This window comes from Sinocyclocheilus rhinocerous, unplaced genomic scaffold, assembly GCF_001515625.1.
Source record: "Sinocyclocheilus rhinocerous isolate Xijiao unplaced genomic scaffold, SAMN03320098_v1.1 scaffold2400, whole genome shotgun sequence".
Classification (NCBI taxonomy): domain Eukaryota; kingdom Metazoa; phylum Chordata; class Actinopteri; order Cypriniformes; family Cyprinidae; genus Sinocyclocheilus; species Sinocyclocheilus rhinocerous.
In genome coordinates, this window is record NW_015646358.1 from 334,335 (window position 1) to 355,693 (window position 21,359).

A 21,359-nucleotide genomic window follows, 5' to 3' on the forward strand; every position below is an offset into this window, starting at 1 on the left:
TAAGCCAAGTTCTTAGTGTGCACTACAATAACAGCCTTCATGCAGCACTAATCTAGCCTCCTGGGCCCAGAGGCCTCATGACTTTGAAGCCATTGGAAATGTCCCACTAGCACGGCATAAAGAGCGCCTTTATCTGTGCCAGGTTCAAAGCAGGAGCAATCTATGAATGGCTGGGCACCTCCTGCATTATGAAAGGTGTGACTGGACACAAGTGGCCTGATTGTTAATGCTTTTTCATGGTCTTAGGGAAACAGAGAGGCGAGGTGAAAGCAAGGCTCCCCCAAGCTGTGTTTTTGGCGTATGGTCGCATGCTGAATTGTGTTTGTTGACATTTGAACGTGCCTGGGATTTCAAACCCATGGTCACAACCTTTTTTTTCCACAAAAGAGGAAGTTTGAGTGTGTTTATTTTGTGAATGCAATTTTTAGCCTACAATAACAAGGGTTCTGTTCCAAAATCTAGTAAGCTCCCTACATAGACATAATTTTATGGCTTCATAGTGAAAGCTTTCCAAAAGAAAGGCAGCATAATTATGTATCTCATAATGCAAGACAAATATTGATATATATATATAATTGATAAATATATAATTATTTATAAATATAATTCATTAAATAACAGTTCATATCATCAACTACAACTAAAACTATAATATAAAATAATAAAATAAAATAAAAACTAGATAAACTAGACTTTTATAAAAATGTAAAAACTTGAAATAAAAAAAAAATGAACAAAGATTAGAAGTGTTCCCTTGGCAACTAACCGAAATAAATAAGTATAAGTTGGTTTACTAAAATCATTAAAACTAAAAATTAACTAAGAAATAAATTAAAGCTACATAGTAATATATATAAAACAAAACAAAAGCACATATCACAATTACACACAATTACAAAAACAAAATAATTCAATATATTAATAAATACTAATAGTTAAAAAGTATTAATAAATAATTAATAGTTTATAAATAAAACTAAAATTACATTAAACAAGTATTGAAAAAAAGGAAACAATTAAAAAAACTCCAATAAAATTCATAATGTACCGATTTATCTAATATTTGCATGTACTACGTATATTAATCTCTTCTTTAGCTTAGCAGCATGTTAATACCAAACTCTATTGAAAGTAATTAACAGAAGTCGAGTCTCATGTGCTTTGCATGTTATTTTTATGATGCACAGAGTTGCTGCCTATGTAGATCACTTCAAATTGGTCACTTATGAGGTTCCATTTCACTCGTCCTATAGAAGGTAGCTGTCTAATTAGGCAGAACACAGCAAGGTAGCTCACTAAGTTTTGGAACAGAGCCACAGTATTAACTACTTTTCTTTTATTATGTCTATAAAATAGCAATATCATAAAGAACACCAGCCAGTAAAGGACTCACCCAGCCACCGGGTGGACCACTATGGATCTGGGGTTGTTGAGGTTTCGTACAATGGCTCGTCTGGACTTATCCGCGACCTTCATGACAGATATACTCCTGTAGCGTGGATCCGTCCAGTACAGGTTCTTCGATATCCAATCATAAGCGAGATCTTCCACACCATCCACCCGATTGGCTGCTAGTACCTCCCTGCCTGTGCAGTTTAAAGCAAAGCAACACAAAGATTAGTGCGCAATCCACTGCTAGTAGGTATGGAAACTAAAAAGATATGAAAGCAAGAAACAACTCAGATTGCAGCAAATGTTTTTACAGCAGTCATTAGTAACCTCCAGTTGAAGTGTAAATAGGATGCATTACACTGATCAAAAGTGACAGTACAGACATTTATAATGATCTCAAAAGATGTCCGTATCAAATAAATGCTGTTCTTTTGAACTCTCTAATCATCAAAGAATCGTGAAAAAAATCTATCTTGGTTTCCACAAAGATATTAAGCAGCACAACTGTTTTCTTGATTATGTGACACTGAAGACTGGAGTAATGATGCTGAAATTCAGCTTTGCATCACAGGAATAAATAACATTTATTAAAAATGCGTTTTAAGTTGTAATACTTCACAATTTTTACTGTATTTTTGTCAGTGCAAATTAATATGCTTTCACTTAGATGTGGCTCACAGGTGTTGAATGAAACGAGCAAACTCTCTATATTGTTTTGGGTTGAGTCAGGGGGAGGAGGGTATTAGTATCCTGGATTTCTATTAGAAATGTAGCCCAACACCAGTGAACACATTATCTCATGTAGTTGGCCTTTGAAGGCAGCTGATAGGCGAGATCACATGCAGCAAAATGTGTTGTTGGCACACAGCAAATATCCAGAGGGCTGAGTGGAGTATTCAGTGAGTATCAGTTTCTCACTTTATCTGCTTACAAGTCAAGCACATTTCATCAAACAGAGCACAGATTTTGTTCTTTTTTCAACAGCAAAATAAATGGGATAAAATAATTTGAAATGAAGAACACAAGGGATGAATACAAGGGATGGAAATTACGGGAGGCTTGGGGCAAAAATGGCATCAAAATCTAAATAAATGCCCCCCAAATTCAAGATATGGGGGCAAAAAATGTCCCTGCACAGTTAAAGTAAATGAATTACAACTGTCACAGTTAAAGTAAAATATACAAATGAATAAAAAATGTTGAATGCGGCATTACATTTTTATCTTCTGATGTAGCACCAAACATTTGTTTTTATGCATTGTGTTATGCAGCATTAAGCATTAAATACAGTTACACACATCTGTTGAGTGCATGAATGCAATGGCTAATTGGAGGCGTTTAGATTTTGACCTGCCGTTTTTTATGCATTCTACTAATCAACTTTAATAATAATTATTATAATATCAAGGGCAATAATCAACAATGTTATTTATCAAAAAATAACAAGCGATTGATTTTAAAGTACTTTTACTCGTTTATAAATCACTCAATGGCCTAGGACCTAAATACATTGCAGACCACTCAGATCATTAGGATCAAGTCAGTTAGAAATACCAAGGGTTCACACAAAACAAGGGGAATCTGCTTTTAGCTATTTTGCCGCCCGCAGTTGGAATCAGCTTCCAGAAGAGACCAGATGTGCTAAAACATTAGTCACATTTAAATTCAGACTCAAAACTCATCTGTTTAGCTGTGCATTTATTGAATGAGCACTGTGCAATGTCTGAACTGCATGCACTGTATTTTATGTATGTATAATCATTTTCTATTTTTAACTGTCTAAAATTCATTTTAAATCAATTTTTAAATCATTGTCAAAGTTTTGAAATTCCTTGTTTTATTTTTGTGATTATTTTTTAATGATTATTTTACTTTCTTCTATGTAAAGCACTTTGAATTACCATTGCGAACGAAATTTGCTATATAAATAAACTTGCCTTGCCTTATCCTGTAATAAGTAATTAATTTATAAACTTAAATTTTTTTTTTTTTTGATGTTGATCATATTGGTAACAGCCTATAGTATTCTGACTGATTTAATTAATTGATTAAATTAAGTTTTACATAAAAAAGACGACAGGCACATTTACAAAGGTAAAAATTGCATATGTGCCTGGAAGAAGTTATCGCTTACAGCAGCTTTACTGAAATATGCATGAAAAATACTTGTCATACTCACCGGTTCCATCAATTTTCTGTTTGTAGATGATGTCCTTCACTGTATCAGAGAAGAAAACTGAATTGTCCGCAGCACTGAAGTCCACTCCAACGAAATAAGACGGAGTTCCTGTGATGGGGAGAATGATGTCTTCCTGTGTGGACAGGTTGAAGGGGATCCCTCTGACTGCCAGCTGACTGGAGAACAGCAGAAACTGCCTCACAGCTGCAAGACACATATTGCATTTATATTGTTTTCTTTAAACATCAAGCTGCTGCATCCCAAAATGTCGATTTTTTTTGTGTGATATGGCCTCTTTTAAACGCATAAGATGCAAAGATGCAATGATAATTTGCATCTTTGTAGACAAGATCTGTCTTACCCAGGCATCTCTTGCCGTCAGCATGTAGATCGTAGCCCATTCGGCAGCGGCAGCGATATCCCAAGCCGCCGTTATCAGTTCTGTGACTCAGAACACAGATGTGTTCACAGCCTCCTCGATCGGCGCCACAGGGGTTACTTACTGTCCGATCAAACAAACGGAGATGTCAATAAATCACAAAAAGAATAGCAATAATTTCATGATGTCTGTCAGCATTTTTGTTTAAAGTGGCTACGTTTAAAACCTCTCCTAAGCACAGTGATTCAACAATGCTGTGCAACAGGACAGATTAACAAAACATTTACACTACAAATGTGATGCAATCACATTGCATTTCTGGTTATTTTCATGTCTGTTTTCAGTGATTTCAGTTCAAAACTATTTGGGCCGCATTTACACCTGTATTGAGCACTGACCACTTGTGATCTCATTACCAAAGACAAATCTTAATATTAGATGTAAACAAGATCATTGGGAACAGGAATTGCACCATATATATAGTTTATTGCAAAATGTTATATATATTAAAATATATAAATATTCAAAATTTTTATATTTAGACATTTGCATATATTTGATATATTTTATACATTTGCATATTTCAATTTTACATTTGGCACATTTATAATTTTACATATTTAGAATTTCAAAATTTTCAACATTTTACTATTGTAATATCAACAGCGAAAGTAGCTCGTGGGCGTGATCTAATTAGAGATAATGAAGCCAGACGGGAAAGACTGGACATCACTTTGGTTTCATATGGATTACTTTATCACAGAATATTTGTTTTCGATAAGACTTGCTTCGTTTTAAAAGTAGACATGTCAAGCTTTCTATAGATACATCTCTCATGTCTCTGTGTCGAGTATTCGCTGAGTTTCAGTTCATTTTAGTGACGCGTTTCTAAATGAAGATCACGGAGACCAAGGCGGCAGACAGCGCACCCTGGTTGTTTTCTGTATTTTACAAAAGCACAAAGTTTTGTTGTTATTATGTGTGTATACAAATAAAAGTAGACCCTTTACAGATTCGATTGATGTATTGCTCTTATCTGTACTATCAAAACTGACGGAGTAATTTAAGTTCCTTTAGGGGCTTTCAAAAAAAATGCAACAAAAAGCACCGGCGCATTCGTCGACCCCAGAGGGTTAAAACAACTCCAAGTACATTGTATTTTTTTTTTACTTAAAATCAGTCAATATTGCACCAGATTTTTTATTACACCATTTGGGATACTTTATGGAATATGTAGTATATTCCCTCAAAAAACAAGGTTTCAAAAAACTTTCAAAAACAGAATTTTTGTTTTAATGTAATAACATTTGTTGTAATGTAATAAAGTTGTAATGTAATCTGAGGTGAAACTGGCCGTCATGTTACTTTAGAATTGTTTATCTACCATTATAGTATTTAATAATATTTTGAATTATAATATAAATATTTGTATATTTTTCAGTTTTTTTATTGCAATTTTAGTTTAAGCTTCAGTAATTTTGTTTTGCACTGCAGTCTTGTTGCTGAATTCCTAACAGTTTAATATACATACTGTAATACAGAGTGGCAGATGCACTTTCTAGCTCCTTACCAAAAGGCTGTCTGTATGCATGGACCATAGTCAGGCCATGTGGTCTCTGAGAGGTCCTGTAGAGCTCTTGTGGGCTGTTGTCGCTGTATTTATTAGCCTTCATAACTGCCATCTTAGTCCAGTCAGTGTAGTAGACTGAATGCTCGAACAGAGTAATGGCAAATGGATGAGGAATCAAAGACCCACCATGGACCACAGTTTTCCTATTGGAGAATTCAAATAAGCTCTTAACAGACTTCCGGAAAGTGCAAACAACTTATGAAAATCAGCATGCATTTCCAAATAAAACATCTCTGCAACCCCTAGAAGATACCTGTGCAAGCCATCATAAGTCGTTGTTTCGATATAATCATATCGGCTGTCCACCCAATATACTCTTTTAGCCTCAAGGTCCAAAGTAATCCCAGCAGGCCAGCCGAGTTTGGTCCTGATGATCCCATAGCGATTGGTACCATCCATGTAGGCCCTTTCCAAACCCGGTTCTCCATTCAAAGTATCCCAGTCAGAGAAGAAAAGGTACCTAAACTCCAACAAAACAACCTCACTGTGACACAAGACACTGTTTTAATCGCATTTAACATCTAAAACAGAAAGAGGAACTAATCCTAAATGAAATGATCCCATTGTAATGATGAATCGTGATTTATTAATCTCATGTTGCACTGAAAGAGATGAAGAGCAACTTGAACTTCAAAGGTATTTGCGCAAATATATTGTTAGTGCTCAGTTTGGATAGCATCGGGTTACGGATAAAACCCTTGGGGATAAGAACAAGATTTCGAAATGAATACCCAAAGAACGTTATTTTCAAACACCAAAGCGATGCAACTATACGCACTTTATTGTCACTTCTCAATTTAGCATGAGGCCACCTGGCCGTACGACCCTATCGGGTTTCCGTGAAGTTCATCTTTGCTTAATTACTTCTGACTAATCCTCACAGACAGTGTACAACATTCCCGTTCTCAGTATCTGAGGCTCCAGATCCGAGATCAGCTTCATGATTGCACTTACAATGGACGCGGATTAGGTGGAGGAAGCAAGGGTAAGATTAAAGTCAATGGGAAGCGTCTGACGTCTCCCTCGGGAACTCACCCCATGGTCGGGTCAAGCGCAAGACCTCTCGGGTTGCCCAGGTGCTCGGCGATTAGTGTGACCCGATTGCTCCCATCCAAGTCCACCATGTCGATTCTGTTGACGCTGGCCTCCACCACGTACAGCTTATTATTCACCCAGTCCACGGCCAGGTTTTCAGGATAGTCCACAGATACATTCAGCACCACCTGCAAACGCGACCCGTCCATATCCACTGAAAACACCTGTTTGGAGCAAACAAGTTGTGGTTAGGGAAGTTGTCGTTGAAGTTTTGATATCCTGCCACAGACCAGCATTTGTTGTAAATATTGTAAAATATTATAAATAATAACTATTATATGTAACTGAAATTACTAAATAAAAACTAAAACTATCAAAAACACTGGTAAAATAAAATTAAATAATGAAATTAAATAAAATTTAAAATAAATAAAATAAAATATTAGGTGAAAAACTAAATGAACTGAAAAGAACTGAAATTACTAATGAAATTAATAAATTAATAAAATGAATTTTATACATAATAAATATTATAAATGAACTGACTAAATAACAACTAAAACAATTTTTGCACATTTAAATGATGAAATACTGTACAATAAAATATAAATAATAGATGAAAAACGTAAACTAAATGAAAATTAGAAATGCTGCCTTGCCAAGTTGAAGAACTGAATTCACTTTCACTAAATTACTAAATAAAGTGAATATTACAGAAATATATTATAAATAATAAATATCATAAATACATTAAAGATTTAAAAATTAACTGAAATTACTAAATAAATAACTACAACATTTTTGTTAAAAGTAATAAAGTGAAATAAAATAAAATCTAAATATTAGATGAAATATTTTAAACTATATGAAAATTTAAAAAATTTGAAATTACTAACTACATTTCTAAATAAATAAAACGAATATTCTAAATAAATCAATCAAAATGAAACTACTAAATAAATAAAAAACTAAAGAACTAAAACTGAAATACAATTAAAAATAAAATGGCATAATGAATACAATGGCTAAAAATTAAACTAAAATGAAAACAGAAACTATAAAAATAAAAGCTAATTTAAAACAGTAATATAAAAAATAATAAAAGTATAGAAATAATATATAAATAATAAATATCATAAATACATTAAAGATTTAAAAATTAACTGAAATTACTAAATAAATAACAACTACAACATTTTTGTTAAAAGTAATAAAGTGAAATAAAATAAAATCTAAATATTAGATGAAATATTTTAAACTATATGAAAATTTAAAAAATTTGAAATTACTAACTACATTTCTAAATAAATAAAACGAATATTCTAAATAAATCAATCAAAATGAAACTACTAAATAAATAAAAAACTAAAGAACTAAAACTGAAATACAATTAAAAATAAAATGGCATAATGAATACAATGGCTAAAAATTAAACTAAAATGAAAACAGAAACTATAAAAATAAAAGCTAATTTAAAACAGTAATATAAAAAATAATAAAAGTATAGAAATAATACTAAAATAACACTGGTTTAACCAGCACAAATCCCTTGCCTAACCAGCTTCACTTGAAAGACCACGATGGTCAACCAGCCTCAAGTTTGTCTAAACTAGTTTCTTCTTTAGTATGTGGCACGAAATCAGCCTGTGAAAACTCAAACTGATCTAAGGTGGTCTTTTCAGCTGTAATCCTACAAGAACATAATCAAAACTTGACATTACATTCTCTTCTTAAATAATCATGGTAATAAGATTGTGGTCTGGCTTATATCATCTGACATCTGATAGTTTGCCTTTCTCCGCTGCCCCAGAGGTGGTACTCTGAAACCACTGCCCTATTGATTAAAAGATGGCACCAGTTTCTCAGGCTGGATCCCTTGGCATCATAACACAAGCTAAGGCACCAATGCTCTTTGCAGGCTTCGCCCTTTGGAAACCAGAGCCAAACGTCTAAAAGACTATGATTCTGAGCTGACCCGTTTAACAGAAACTCAAGCTGTGAAGGTGGTCTGGTGGTGTGGCTCTCTGAGACCCCCTGCCACTATACTCAGAAGCCCATCTCCTTGCATGTACCCACTTTTTTTGCTCCATGGCTGATCTCCAAATCACAAAGTAGCCAAGAGTTTGAAACAAAGCTCTTTGAGCTGGCCAAAGAATGCATAAAAAAGGGAAGAATATTGCACGCTTACTCCAGATCCTCTCAGGTTGCATAAAATTATGCAGAAATATGCGAGCATTTCCCTGCCTATCAGACACTTTCTGGAGATTAGAAAACTTGGAGTCTAGCACTGATTTGAGTCAGTTACCGTGACTGCGGCCCTTCGGGAGCCAGACTGGTCACCCATTATTAACGTATTAGCAGTATCTACAGGCATCAGCTGAAGAATTCCCTTTCCGCTGATGAAGAGCCAACTTCCTTCATAGCTTCCACAAGCTGTTTTTTTCTTTAATCCTCAGAGACCCAAGCACTGATATTTATTATATATTTTCTTCTTTTTCTCACTTTTATTTTTTTTGTGTGTGTTGGGATGAATTTTGGTTAAACATTATTAAAGCAGAATGAAAAAAACACAAAAAAAAACAAACAATGGTTTTTCAAGGATGTAAAATCACACAATTGCATTATTCTATGAATTCCATGTTGGGAAATATAAAATATATATATATATTACTGTTTTTACAATATAACTTACAATATAATTAATACATATACTGTACACTAGTACATTCAAAATGACATAAAAAATTAAAAACATTAAAAATGATTTATATTTCAAATAAATTCTGTTCTTTTGAACTTTCTATTCATAAACGAGTCTTGGGAAAGAAAATACATCACAGTTTCTACAAAAATATGAAGCTGCACAACTGTTTTCAACATTAATAATTATAAGCAATGTTTCTTGAGCAGCAAATCGGCATATTAGAATGATTTCTGAAGGATCATGTGACACTGAAGATTGGAGTAATGATGCTGAAAATTCAGCTTTGATCACAGGAATAAATTACATTTTAGAATATATTCAAATATAAAGCAGCTATTTTAAATTGTAAAAATATTTCACAATATTACTGTTTTTACTGTATTTTTAACCATATAAATGAAGCCTTGGTGAGCATAAGACACTTCTTTTAGAAACATTTAAAAAATCTTACCGACCCAAAACTTTTGACTGGTAGTGTGTCTACATATTCATATTATATAACTGTAAAATGTATTACAAAGCAGTCATTAGTGGTGTCAGTGACCCTGCTGTGTGACTCTGAAATGCTGGAAAATTCACATTATAAAATCTTTTTTTTTAAACTTTTTGCTATTATGCCTTTGAGAGTTGAAAGTTTAAACCCATTATTTAACATAACATAATAACATAATATTTACATAATTAACATCATATTGCTCGGTCTTGGTTGCTTCAGGAATAGTTTAGGGAGGCTTGAAAGATACTGGCACACTCTATTTGAGACAGACAGACTTTATTTGGGCCTTTAGCCAAACGTTGTTGCTGGGGTGTATGAGAGGTGAGATCAGAGCAGACTGACTGGCACAATGAGTGAGTGTGTGTGTGTGTGTGTGTGTGTGTGAGTGTTTGTGTGAGTGTGTGTGTGTGTGTGTGTGTATGTGTGTGTCTCTGTTGAAGGAGGAAGAGCTGGTATAATGCAGAGCTTTGTTATCAACAACAAATGTAACATCGATATCACTCGTCCTGACAAGGTTAGAACTTCAGTAATCTGTGAAATGCCACGTGTATGTGTGTGTCTCTGTTGAAGGAGGAAGAGCTGGTATAATGCAGAGCTTTGTTATCAACAACAAATGTAACATCGATATCACTCGTCCTGACAAGGTTAGAACTTCAGTAATCTGTGAAATGCCACTTATTAAATTCAGGAAAACTGAGAACCCGTGGCAGGTGCCAGAGCATTAAATGAATGTAAGTGGGAAATATTAATGCCACACACCAAGCAATGAAATAGAGTAAACTGTGCTCTAAGTCCATTAGGACTGGACAATATATATATATATATATATATATACAGGGTTTGAAATTAACACCCGCCAACTGCGGGTAAAAATCAGCTGTGGCGGGTAACGCTGTCAAATCACTAGCCAATTTGGCGGGTTACTTTTCGTAAATTCCAAAGGTGCTCTATTGGATTGAGATCTGGTGACTGTGGAGGCCATTTGAGTAAAGTGAACTCATTGTCATGTTCAAGAAACCAGTCTGAGATGATTTGAGCTTTGTGACATGGTGCATTATCCTGCTGGAAGTAGCCATCAGAAGATGGGTACACTGTAGTCATAAAGGGATGGACATGGTCAGCAACAATACTCAGGTAGGCTGTGGCGTTTAAACGATGCTCAATTGGTACGAAGGGGCCCAAAGTGTGCCAAGAAAATATCCCCCACACCATTACACCACCACCACCAGCCTGAACCGTTGAGACAAGGCAGGATGGATCCATGCTTTCATGTTCTTTACGCCAAATTCTGACCCTACCATCTGAATGTCGCAGCAGAAATCGAGACTCATCAGACCAGGCAACGTTTTTCCAATCTTCTATTGTCCAATTTTGGTGAGCCTGTGCGAATTGTAGCCTCTGTTTCCTGTTCTTAGCTGACAGGAGCGGCACCCGGTGTGGTCTTCTGCTGCTGTAGCCCATCTGCTTCAGGGTTCGACGTGTTGTGCGTTCAGAGATGGTATTCTGCATACCTTGGTTGTAACGAGTGGTTATTTGAGTTACTGTTGCCTTTCTATCATCTCTTACCAGTCTGCCCATTCTCCTTTGACCTCTGACATCAACAAGGCATTTTCGTCCACATAACTGCCGCTCACTGGATATTTTCTCTTTTTCGTACCATTCTCTGTAAACCCTAGAGATGGTTGTGCGTGAAAATCCCAGTAGATCAGCAGTTTTTGAAATACTCAGACCAGCCCATCTGGCGCCAACAACCATTCCACGTTCAAAGTCACTTAAATCCCCTTTCTTCCCCATTCTGATGCTCGGTTTGACCTTCAGCAAGTCGTCTTCACCACATCTAGATGCCTAAATGCATTGAGTTGCTGCCATGTGATTGGCTGATTAGCAATTTGTGTTACCAAGCAATTGAACAGGTGTACCTAATAAAGTGGCCGGTGAGTGTATATATATATATATACATTATGATCAATATTGTGATTAATTAACTAGATGTTAACTGTATTTAACTTGCATTAAACATCTAGGATACAAAGGCTGTTAGATGGAAATGACTGAATTTTACAAAAAAAATGCAAATACATAAATAGTGTCAAAAAGACTGAAAAATATTGAGATACACTGTTTAAAAGTTTGGGGTCGGTAAGATTTTGAAAAACATTTTTAAAAGATGTCTCGTTTGAAAAAAATAAAGTAAGGTCAGTTATAATGTGAAATATTATTGCAATTTAAAATAACTGTTTTCTATTAAATTATATTGTAAAATGTAATTTATTCCTGTGATGCAAAGCTGAATTTTCATCATTACCCCAGTCTTCAGTGTCACATGATCCTTCAGAAATCATTATAATATGCTGATTTGCTGCTCAAGAAACATTTCTTATTACTACCAATGTTGGAAACAGTTGTGCTGCTTCATATTTTTGTGAGAAACCGTGATACATTTTATTTTTCAGGATTCTTTGATGAATGGAAAGTTCAAAAGAGCAGCATTTATTTGAAATAGAAATCTTCTGTAACATTATAAATGTCTTTTCTTTATAAATGCCAGCCCTAATGCTATTTTTAGGGACTATATGCAACTTCAAAAAAACTGCTGTTGTTAGTCTGTAGACCATTTACCTTATTTTGGATTGTGTCGGTCCAAAAGACCCTTTGCAGCTGGTAATGAAAGTCCACACCAACAGCAACTCCTCTGTTCTGGGACTCGACCAGGGTTTGAGCACTGTGTCCGTGGACATCAGCAATCAGCAAGTCTCTCCCATTGGAGAATATAAGCGAAGGCACCCCAGCTAAAGATGGCCAAACAAAGTGAATTAATGTGGAAGGATAACTTCAAAATGAAGGCTACAGTTTGACAATCTTTAGAGAACTCATAATATAATGTACTTTTGATAAGGCATAACAAATATGTGAGAGAGTTTAAAATTGGCTGTGTGGTGCCAGCGTTTGTTATTCATTTCCAGGGCCTGCCAAACAAATGGTTGGGAGGCAGACATTTCAGGAGCTTAACATGATGGCATTCAATGCAAACTGAGGCGCTCGAAGAGAGATGAGCTGCAAAAAGCCTGATTAATGGGCATATAAGATAACAGTTAACACCAGGAATATTAGTCTCAAAGCCATGATACTTGTGTGAAAGCATGCAGGAAAATATAATGCAGAAGTAACAGAAAAAATTAAAAACAAATTATGAATAAATAAATACAGTTTAAAAAAATACTTGTGTAAAATATATTTAAAATAAATATTAATTAATTTGATATGATTCATGAGAAAAAAAGGACACCGAGTAAATAAATACAATTTAAAAATGTGTAAATCTGTGTAAAATGTATTTAAAATAAATATGAATTTAATATGGTTCATTATGGGACAAAGTATGATTAAATAAATACAATTAAAAAAAATACTAGTTAACCTGTGTAAAATATATTTAAAATAAATATGAATTATTTTAATATGATTTCTTATGAGAAAGGATATTGAGTAAATAAATACAAAATGTTTAAACCTGTGAAAAAATTATTTAAAATGAATATTAATTAATCTAATATGATTTTTTTTATCAGAAAAAAATGTACGCTGAGTAAATAAATACAATTAAAAATACTTGTAAATCTGTGTACAATCTTTTAAAATAAATATTAAATGATTTTATATGATTTATTATGAATGGCTATCTGAATTTAAAATAACTGTTTTCTATTAAATTATATTGTAAAATGTAATTTATTCCTGTGATGCAAAGCTGAATTTTCATCATTACCCCAGTCTTCAGTGTCACATGATCCTTCAGAAATCATTATAATATGCTGATTTGCTGCTCAAGAAACATTTCTTATTACTACCAATGTTGGAAACAGTTGTGCTGCTTCATATTTTTGTGAGAAACCGTGATACATTTTATTTTTCAGGATTCTTTGATGAATGGAAAGTTCAAAAGAGCAGCATTTATTTGAAATAGAAATCTTCTGTAACATTATAAATGTCTTTTCTTTATAAATGCCAGCCCTAATGCTATTTTTAGGGACTATATGCAACTTCAAAAAAACTGCTGTTGTTAGTCTGTAGACCATTTACCTTATTTTGGATTGTGTCGGTCCAAAAGACCCTTTGCAGCTGGTAATGAAAGTCCACACCAACAGCAACTCCTCTGTTCTGGGACTCGACCAGGGTTTGAGCACTGTGTCCGTGGACATCAGCAATCAGCAAGTCTCTCCCATTGGAGAATATAAGCGAAGGCACCCCAGCTAAAGATGGCCAAACAAAGTGAATTAATGTGGAAGGATAACTTCAAAATGAAGGCTACAGTTTGACAATCTTTAGAGAACTCATAATATAATGTACTTTTGATAAGGCATAACAAATATGTGAGAGAGTTTAAAATTGGCTGTGTGGTGCCAGCGTTTGTTATTCATTTCCAGGGCCTGCCAAACAAATGGTTGGGAGGCAGACATTTCAGGAGCTTAACATGATGGCATTCAATGCAAACTGAGGCGCTCGAAGAGAGATGAGCTGCAAAAAGCCTGATTAATGGGCATATAAGATAACAGTTAACACCAGGAATATTAGTCTCAAAGCCATGATACTTGTGTGAAAGCATGCAGGAAAATATAATGCAGAAGTAACAGAAAAAATTAAAAACAAATTATGAATAAATAAATACAGTTTAAAAAAATACTTGTGTAAAATATATTTAAAATAAATATTAATTAATTTGATATGATTCATGAGAAAAAAAGGACACCGAGTAAATAAATACAATTTAAAAATGTGTAAATCTGTGTAAAATGTATTTAAAATAAATATGAATTTAATATGGTTCATTATGGGACAAAGTATGATTAAATAAATACAATTAAAAAAAATACTAGTTAACCTGTGTAAAATATATTTAAAATAAATATGAATTATTTTAATATGATTTCTTATGAGAAAGGATATTGAGTAAATAAATACAAAATGTTTAAACCTGTGAAAAAATTATTTAAAATGAATATTAATTAATCTAATATGATTTTTTTTATCAGAAAAAAATGTACGCTGAGTAAATAAATACAATTAAAAATACTTGTAAATCTGTGTACAATCTTTTAAAATAAATATTAAATGATTTTATATGATTTATTATGAATGGCTATCTGAATACACAAGCTGTAAAATATGTTCATTTTGTCTGTTTAATTGGAATACATGAGGTTTTCTAACCACACTGTAAAAAATGATTTTTCGAGGATGTAAATTGGAGTATGTTTTGCAAGAAACATACATACTATTTTCTACCACTGTCTTTCTACTTCAAAATGTCAAGTTTTATTCATTGTGTTACTTGCCATTTCTTTCTAATTAACTGTGAAATTTAGCAGAATAACAGAATACTTTCTGATTGTAACATTGAAAAATGCATGCCCTGTAAAGCTGTTTTGAAACGTATTGTGAAAAGCGCTATACGAATTAGGGTTGTGACGGTGAGGAAATTTTCCCACCGGTTAATCGACGTGTGACAACACCGGTAATACCGGTATCACCGTGGGGGTGGGGCATTCCCGCTTTTCCTCGCTTTTAAATAGCTTGTAAAAGCGGTGTGCCCATTTTACTTTCACTTTAAAATAGCGGCAATTCGGAGTAAAGCAATTGTTAATTTTTAGTTTGTTTGAATTTTCCCTCTTTTCCTCGCTTTCCGTCGCTTTTAAATAGGTTAAAAGCGAATCAACTTGAATTGAGCTGAAACGAATGAATCTATTGCAGCACTTCATCAAACACCTTCTACATACACACAGGCAGCATGTTAGAGGCCTGAATGGACTCACATGAGGGATTTGCTCTGCAGTATCTGTGCTGCTCCAGAAGGTAACCGTCCCGACAGCTGCAGCGATGGCTTCCGATCCGATCCTCACACAGCTGGTCACACATGCCCCACAGACTACAGTCATCATAATCTGCAAAGATGTGCACAGAGTACAGGGAGAGCTGATGGCAAGTCACCAGTTTGATTGAATATGAGCAACTATTTGTAATCATCAATCAAGCGTTTTACCAATGCATGAGCGGCTGTCGTTTCTGCTGACCATGTATCCTGGCGGACAGGCACAGGTTCCTCCTTCAGGAGAGGCGTGACAGTGATGCTCACAGCTCAGAGATGCACAGCGCCAGATACCTGACGCAAAACACAGCCATACAGCACTCGAAATGTTAGGAAAACCTTAGGCGAAACCAAAAATGTAACTATAATATCAAGCAAACACAAGAATTTTGGCAGATTAACATCATAATAAATGATAAACAAAAAACTAAGACTAGAAAACTAAAATTATTACACTACAAAATATTTTTTGTAGTTCTAAATAAGGATTATAGCAGTATTTTTTTTACAAGAAAATACTATTTCATTCTTTTTACTCCAAATTTTCACATTTAATTCGATGTGTTACTTGCTGTTTATTTTTAATTATTTGTGAAATTTACTAGCAATTTTTACTAACAATCATTTTTTTTCAGTGTATTAATAATAATTTAACAGTAATAGAAATACAGCTGAAATTAAATAAAATATAAATATTACATGAAAAATTCAAAAACATAAATAAAAAATAGAAGAATTTAAATACTAAAATTACTAAAACTGAAATAAAACAAAGATTTATAGAAATATTAAAAATAAGTTAACCAAAACTATTAAAAACATTTTGTAATTGTCAATAGCAATAAAACTGATTTATAAGATAATTATTAGATGAAAAACTTAAGCCTAAATTACTAACTGAAAATAAAAAAACTAAAGCTGAACAAAAGCAAAAACTGAAATAAAATAGTGATATAAAAATACAAATGGCAAAAGCACCTAACAACATTATTAACATTTCAACAAAAATTTAAATGTAAACTGAAAATATAAAAGTGAAAAAGGTGAAAAATGTAAAAAAGGTTAGACCAATTTTTTTTCAGCCTATAAAAAATATTTTAAGTAATAGAAATAATGCTGAAAATAAAATAAAAATATGTTATAAATAAATATAAAATATTTACGTTAACATTAGAAAATTATAAATTTGGCCTTGCAACTAACTGAAATAAAATAAGTTTTAAGAACGTCTCGGTTACGTATGGTAACCCTCGTTCCCTGAAGGAGGGAACGGAGACGTCACGTCGGGTGACCGACGAAATAACTGAAATAAAATAAGTTTTAAGAACTAAAACTGAAATAAAATAAATTAAAGCTATACATAAATATAAAAAAACAGAAACATATAAAAATGACAAAAGCACATAATAAAATTAAATCACAAAATAAAAACTGAAAATATAAAAAAGGTCATTCAAAATATTAATTAATAATATAATATTATATAAATAATACTTAAACAACACTGGCAGAAATCAGCTTTAGTGATTTTTAGGTGGTAACTGACTGCAGTTGCGTCCGGCAGTGGTATTGGTTTCATCTTCTCCGTCCGGACAGTGTGCCGTCCCATCACAGAGATGGTCCAGAGGGATGCAAACACCAGAAGAAGGACACGGCCATTCCCCGGGATAACACTCACGCTGGACATTATCTAAACGCAACACACAAAAAACACCATTTCAGCTCAGGTCACTCAAGATACTTTCATGCTCTGAAAAACAATCAATCGGAAGCCTGGCTTTTGCAATATTTAGCAGGAAGAAGGTCATTTTAAGGATGTACCGCAGCCTCTCTCATCTGCATTGTCCTCGCAGTCATCCTCTCCATCACACAGCCAGACCTGATGAATGCAGCGGCCGCTGGGACAGGTGAAGTACGTTCCTCTGCAGGTTGGGTAGGCTGTAGATAATGCATTAGTGAACGTTCACACCTGAGTAAAAGGCTTTTCTAAGATACCTTTTTACATTCTTTATGGTTGCATTTTAGAAACTGTGGAATGAAATATACATACTGCAGTTCTGTTCATCACTTCTGTCTCCACAATCATCGTCATGATCGCAGACGTATCCGCGAGGAACACATTCTCCATTACTGCACTGAAACTGACCGCCGCTGCACCGCTGGGCTGAAAACAAACAAGAAATATGTCTATCCACGACACAATTTCATAAAAGTTAAATAAAGCTGAAGATAACTATACTTGGTATGTTTTCACCACACCAAAGGATGGAAAAAGGGTGAATATCAAAATAAAATGCAGCATACAATACAGTATAATAAGGAATAGAAGAGCCACAAATGAATTTTTAATCATTGTTTATTCACCCTCATGTTGTTCCGACTCTATTATTTTCTTTCTTCCAATTTGTTCACTATATTACAAATATAAAGCTATAAAAGAGATTTGTGCGAGATGCATACCAAAATGTAAGCCTCTCAAACATCATTTGTGCTGGTTTTCAACTCACAAATGACACTTTTGGACACACTGCACTAGGTTTGACATCACCGATGGCAAATGGCATCGGTTTTTGTATGATGTGACGAATCGTGACAAAAAATGAGACTGCAAATGGGATAATCAGTGAACAACAAATTAAATTTGCTTTGCTACTCACAAAAAACTATGAAATGGCTTAATAACACTTGAAATATAGCACGAAAGTCACATATACTACAACAAACAACTATATATACAAATATACAAATCAATAAACATTTATTGATAGTTTTAGGGTACTTTTATGGTGTTCTGTGAGCTATGGTGTTTATAAATCACCATCCACTTTCATTGTATGGGAAAAAAGCAGCTTGAACATTCTGCCTAATATCTTATTTTGTGTTTCACCAAATCAGGGTTATTAATAACCAGAACTAAAAAAAAAAATTGTTAATTGAAATAAAATCAAATATACATATCAAATTAAAAACTTAAACAAATCATTAATTGAAAATAATGAATAATGATAAAACTGAAATAAAAAAATCAATACCAAAAGAGTAATGTTAATTTTTTTTTATAAAAACAAACGCACATAACCAAATTTCTCAAATTTAAACTAAAATAAAAAAAATAATTTTTTTTTAAAACAAAATATTGTTAAAAACTACAATAGCATATAGACAATATTACAAATAACAGAACAACATGATTATGAGTAAAAAAAATTTAAACTATATATTATAGTCAAAAATAATATATATTATAGTAAAAAAAAAATGTTCACAGTGATGCCATAGAAGTATTTTGATTCCCCGAAGAAACTTTTTAACGAGCAGTTCTTAAAAGAACCATTTATTTTTTCTTGGTGTAAAGAACTTTTTTAAAATCTATAGAACTTTTTTACGCTATACAGAACCCTTTGTCCAATGGAAACAATGAATGTTAAAGTCCCCGTGAAATCAAAATTAAAGTTTTTTGGGTGTTAGTATCAATATGTTAGTCTTAAGGTTATCTATAAGACAGTGTGCTCCAAAACAGTGACAAAATTCGCATTTAGAAGATATAAGCATTCGAAGCTTGTAGTTCCGTCACTTCCGCCAAAACGGCTCAACGATTTTTTTTGATGTCACATCGTACTTCAGCTTCTCATCAAAATTTCTGTCCAATCAAATGCTACTATTTACATATGATTAAGATCGGAAAAAACTATCTATATGATAATTAAGCTCTTTGTAGAGAAAGGAGCATAGTTTAATACACAATCTGGAGTGGAAGCTGGGTCGAGGCAGACTATAATTTCTTACACATCGTACTTCATCTTCTCATCAAATCTTCAGACCAATCAAACGCTCTCTAGAAGCCGAAGCGCCCGCCCCTACAAAATAGACGCTGAAGCTGCAGCTGAGATCGGTCGCTTGTTCACAGTGTAGTATTTCTTGTACAGTGAATGGCACGTAGTGTACAATGTAGGTGATAGGGAACGATTCAGACAGTGTAAATATGCTTTCGATTGGTGCAAATGAGGTCTGGTTTCACGTTGTGTCACGCGAACCGCGGCAGCGCGCACAGTCTGATCCGGACTTTGGCTCCGGTCCAGAGACGCGATCGCACGGAGCGGATCATATGCGCGAGTCGGCATATATTAAACACTTTTAAAACTACACAGCCTCAGCATGATTATGATCACTATTTTGTTTCTACTAAGAGTTTCATATTGAATCTAGAGGGTAATCTATTAGATTGTGGCTGTCAAATGCGGCTTTACCGAGCTCAACGGCTCTGACCCGTGCAGATATAAACAAAACGCTATTGGCTAATTTAAAAAGGGGGCGGGGCTGCTCGATATGTCCCGCCCTGTCTTCCTGTTTCAGTTGAAATTACGTCACCACATAGAATAACGCTGCGTGCTTCAAGGCACTTCAGGGAACCTTTAAGGGTTCTTCATGGAATAGTAGATGCCAATAAAAAAACTTTTATTTTTAAAAGTGCAATCAAACAGACAAAAAGTCACATGACTAAACATTATAGCTTCAAAATCTTGCAATTGCAAAAGTAGCGCAGACGTTTTCCAGGCCATCCAGTGGATGACTGTGTCAATGTGTGTGTCCTGCCAGGGAAATACACTCACTGCAATTGGCTTCGTCTGAGCCGTCTCGGCAGTTGAGCACCTGGTCACAGCGCTGGCTCCTGTTATAACACGCCCCGTTAGCACACCTCAGCTCCGAGCACTCTGGGTACACTGAGAAAAAGAGAGCACATCCAGTCATTCAATAAAATATAATCACTCTGTAATACAATACAGCGTCCACTGCGGTACGGCATCGAGTGATGCAAGTAAAGAAACAGCATAAAGCTAACGTAGAAAACAAACACAAACTTCTGCAGCCAAATGCCCATTATGTGCATAGCAAGTCTGGTAGAGTAAAGCAGTGTGTGATAAGAGCTCAGTGATGAACTGACACTAGCACTAATCCACAGAAGAATCTGCAATCAACTCTGACAAACAAGAAGCATATTGTGTCCATTTCTGTCCATCAGCGAGACTCTTAATCTTACAAATTGATTAAAATGCCACAGGAGCCTTTGAGGGGGAGAAAATACACACACACACACTATCTAGGGCTGGGCGATATATCAAATATTCATGATATATTTACAATATATTGCTATGATGTTTATGCACTTTATGATATTTAAACCTTGTTCGACTAGTGCAAGTATGAGAGCGTTAAATTCATGAAATGCAATGCAATGTCGTGACCGTTCTGCATCCTTAATCCAATGCATTTCCGCATGAAATAGGATATTTAAGGAACAAGGACATGAGTTTAACCATTGGGAATTGGCTGGATCTTAAAAAGCATACCAGAATGGAGTCAGGCAGTTAAAGGAGAAGGGTTGCAATGGGTTTGATGTAAATTTATAAAGTGAATAGACTCTAATTCGATTTCACTTTGACATCTGATTTAAAGGGGTCATATGATGCGATTTCAGGTTTTCCTTTCTCTTTGGAGTGTTACAAGCTCTTGGTGCATAAAGAAGATCTGTAAAGTAGCAAAGACTAAAGTCTCAAATCCAAAGAGATATTCTTTATAAAAGTTAAGAGTCAACCACGCCTACCTAAAACGGCTCGTTCTAACACGCCCCAAACATATCTACCTCACTATGTGGAAATATTTGCATAATGCCGCCCAAATGT

General features: G+C 34.3%; 1 protein-coding gene across 1 annotated transcript in view; it reads right to left on the reverse strand.

Moving 5' to 3' along the window:
* Window positions 1–21,359, reverse strand: part of LOC107707600 (low-density lipoprotein receptor-related protein 2-like) — a 129,243-nt gene that overhangs the window by 86,986 nt on the left and 20,898 nt on the right. Inside the window, exons 5-17 of the mRNA XM_016511677.1 lie at window positions 20,289–20,399; window positions 17,729–17,842; window positions 17,500–17,616; window positions 17,225–17,368; window positions 15,853–15,972; window positions 15,626–15,754; window positions 13,896–14,065; window positions 6,616–6,839; window positions 5,834–6,040; window positions 5,521–5,723; window positions 3,933–4,073; window positions 3,572–3,775; window positions 1,394–1,586 (exon numbers count right to left, since the gene is read on the reverse strand). Coding sequence (XP_016367163.1) covers window positions 1,394–1,586; window positions 3,572–3,775; window positions 3,933–4,073; window positions 5,521–5,723; window positions 5,834–6,040; window positions 6,616–6,839; window positions 13,896–14,065; window positions 15,626–15,754; window positions 15,853–15,972; window positions 17,225–17,368; window positions 17,500–17,616; window positions 17,729–17,842; window positions 20,289–20,399 — 2,077 coding nt within the window. The remainder of the gene's footprint in view (window positions 1–1,393; window positions 1,587–3,571; window positions 3,776–3,932; window positions 4,074–5,520; window positions 5,724–5,833; window positions 6,041–6,615; window positions 6,840–13,895; window positions 14,066–15,625; window positions 15,755–15,852; window positions 15,973–17,224; window positions 17,369–17,499; window positions 17,617–17,728; window positions 17,843–20,288; window positions 20,400–21,359) is intronic.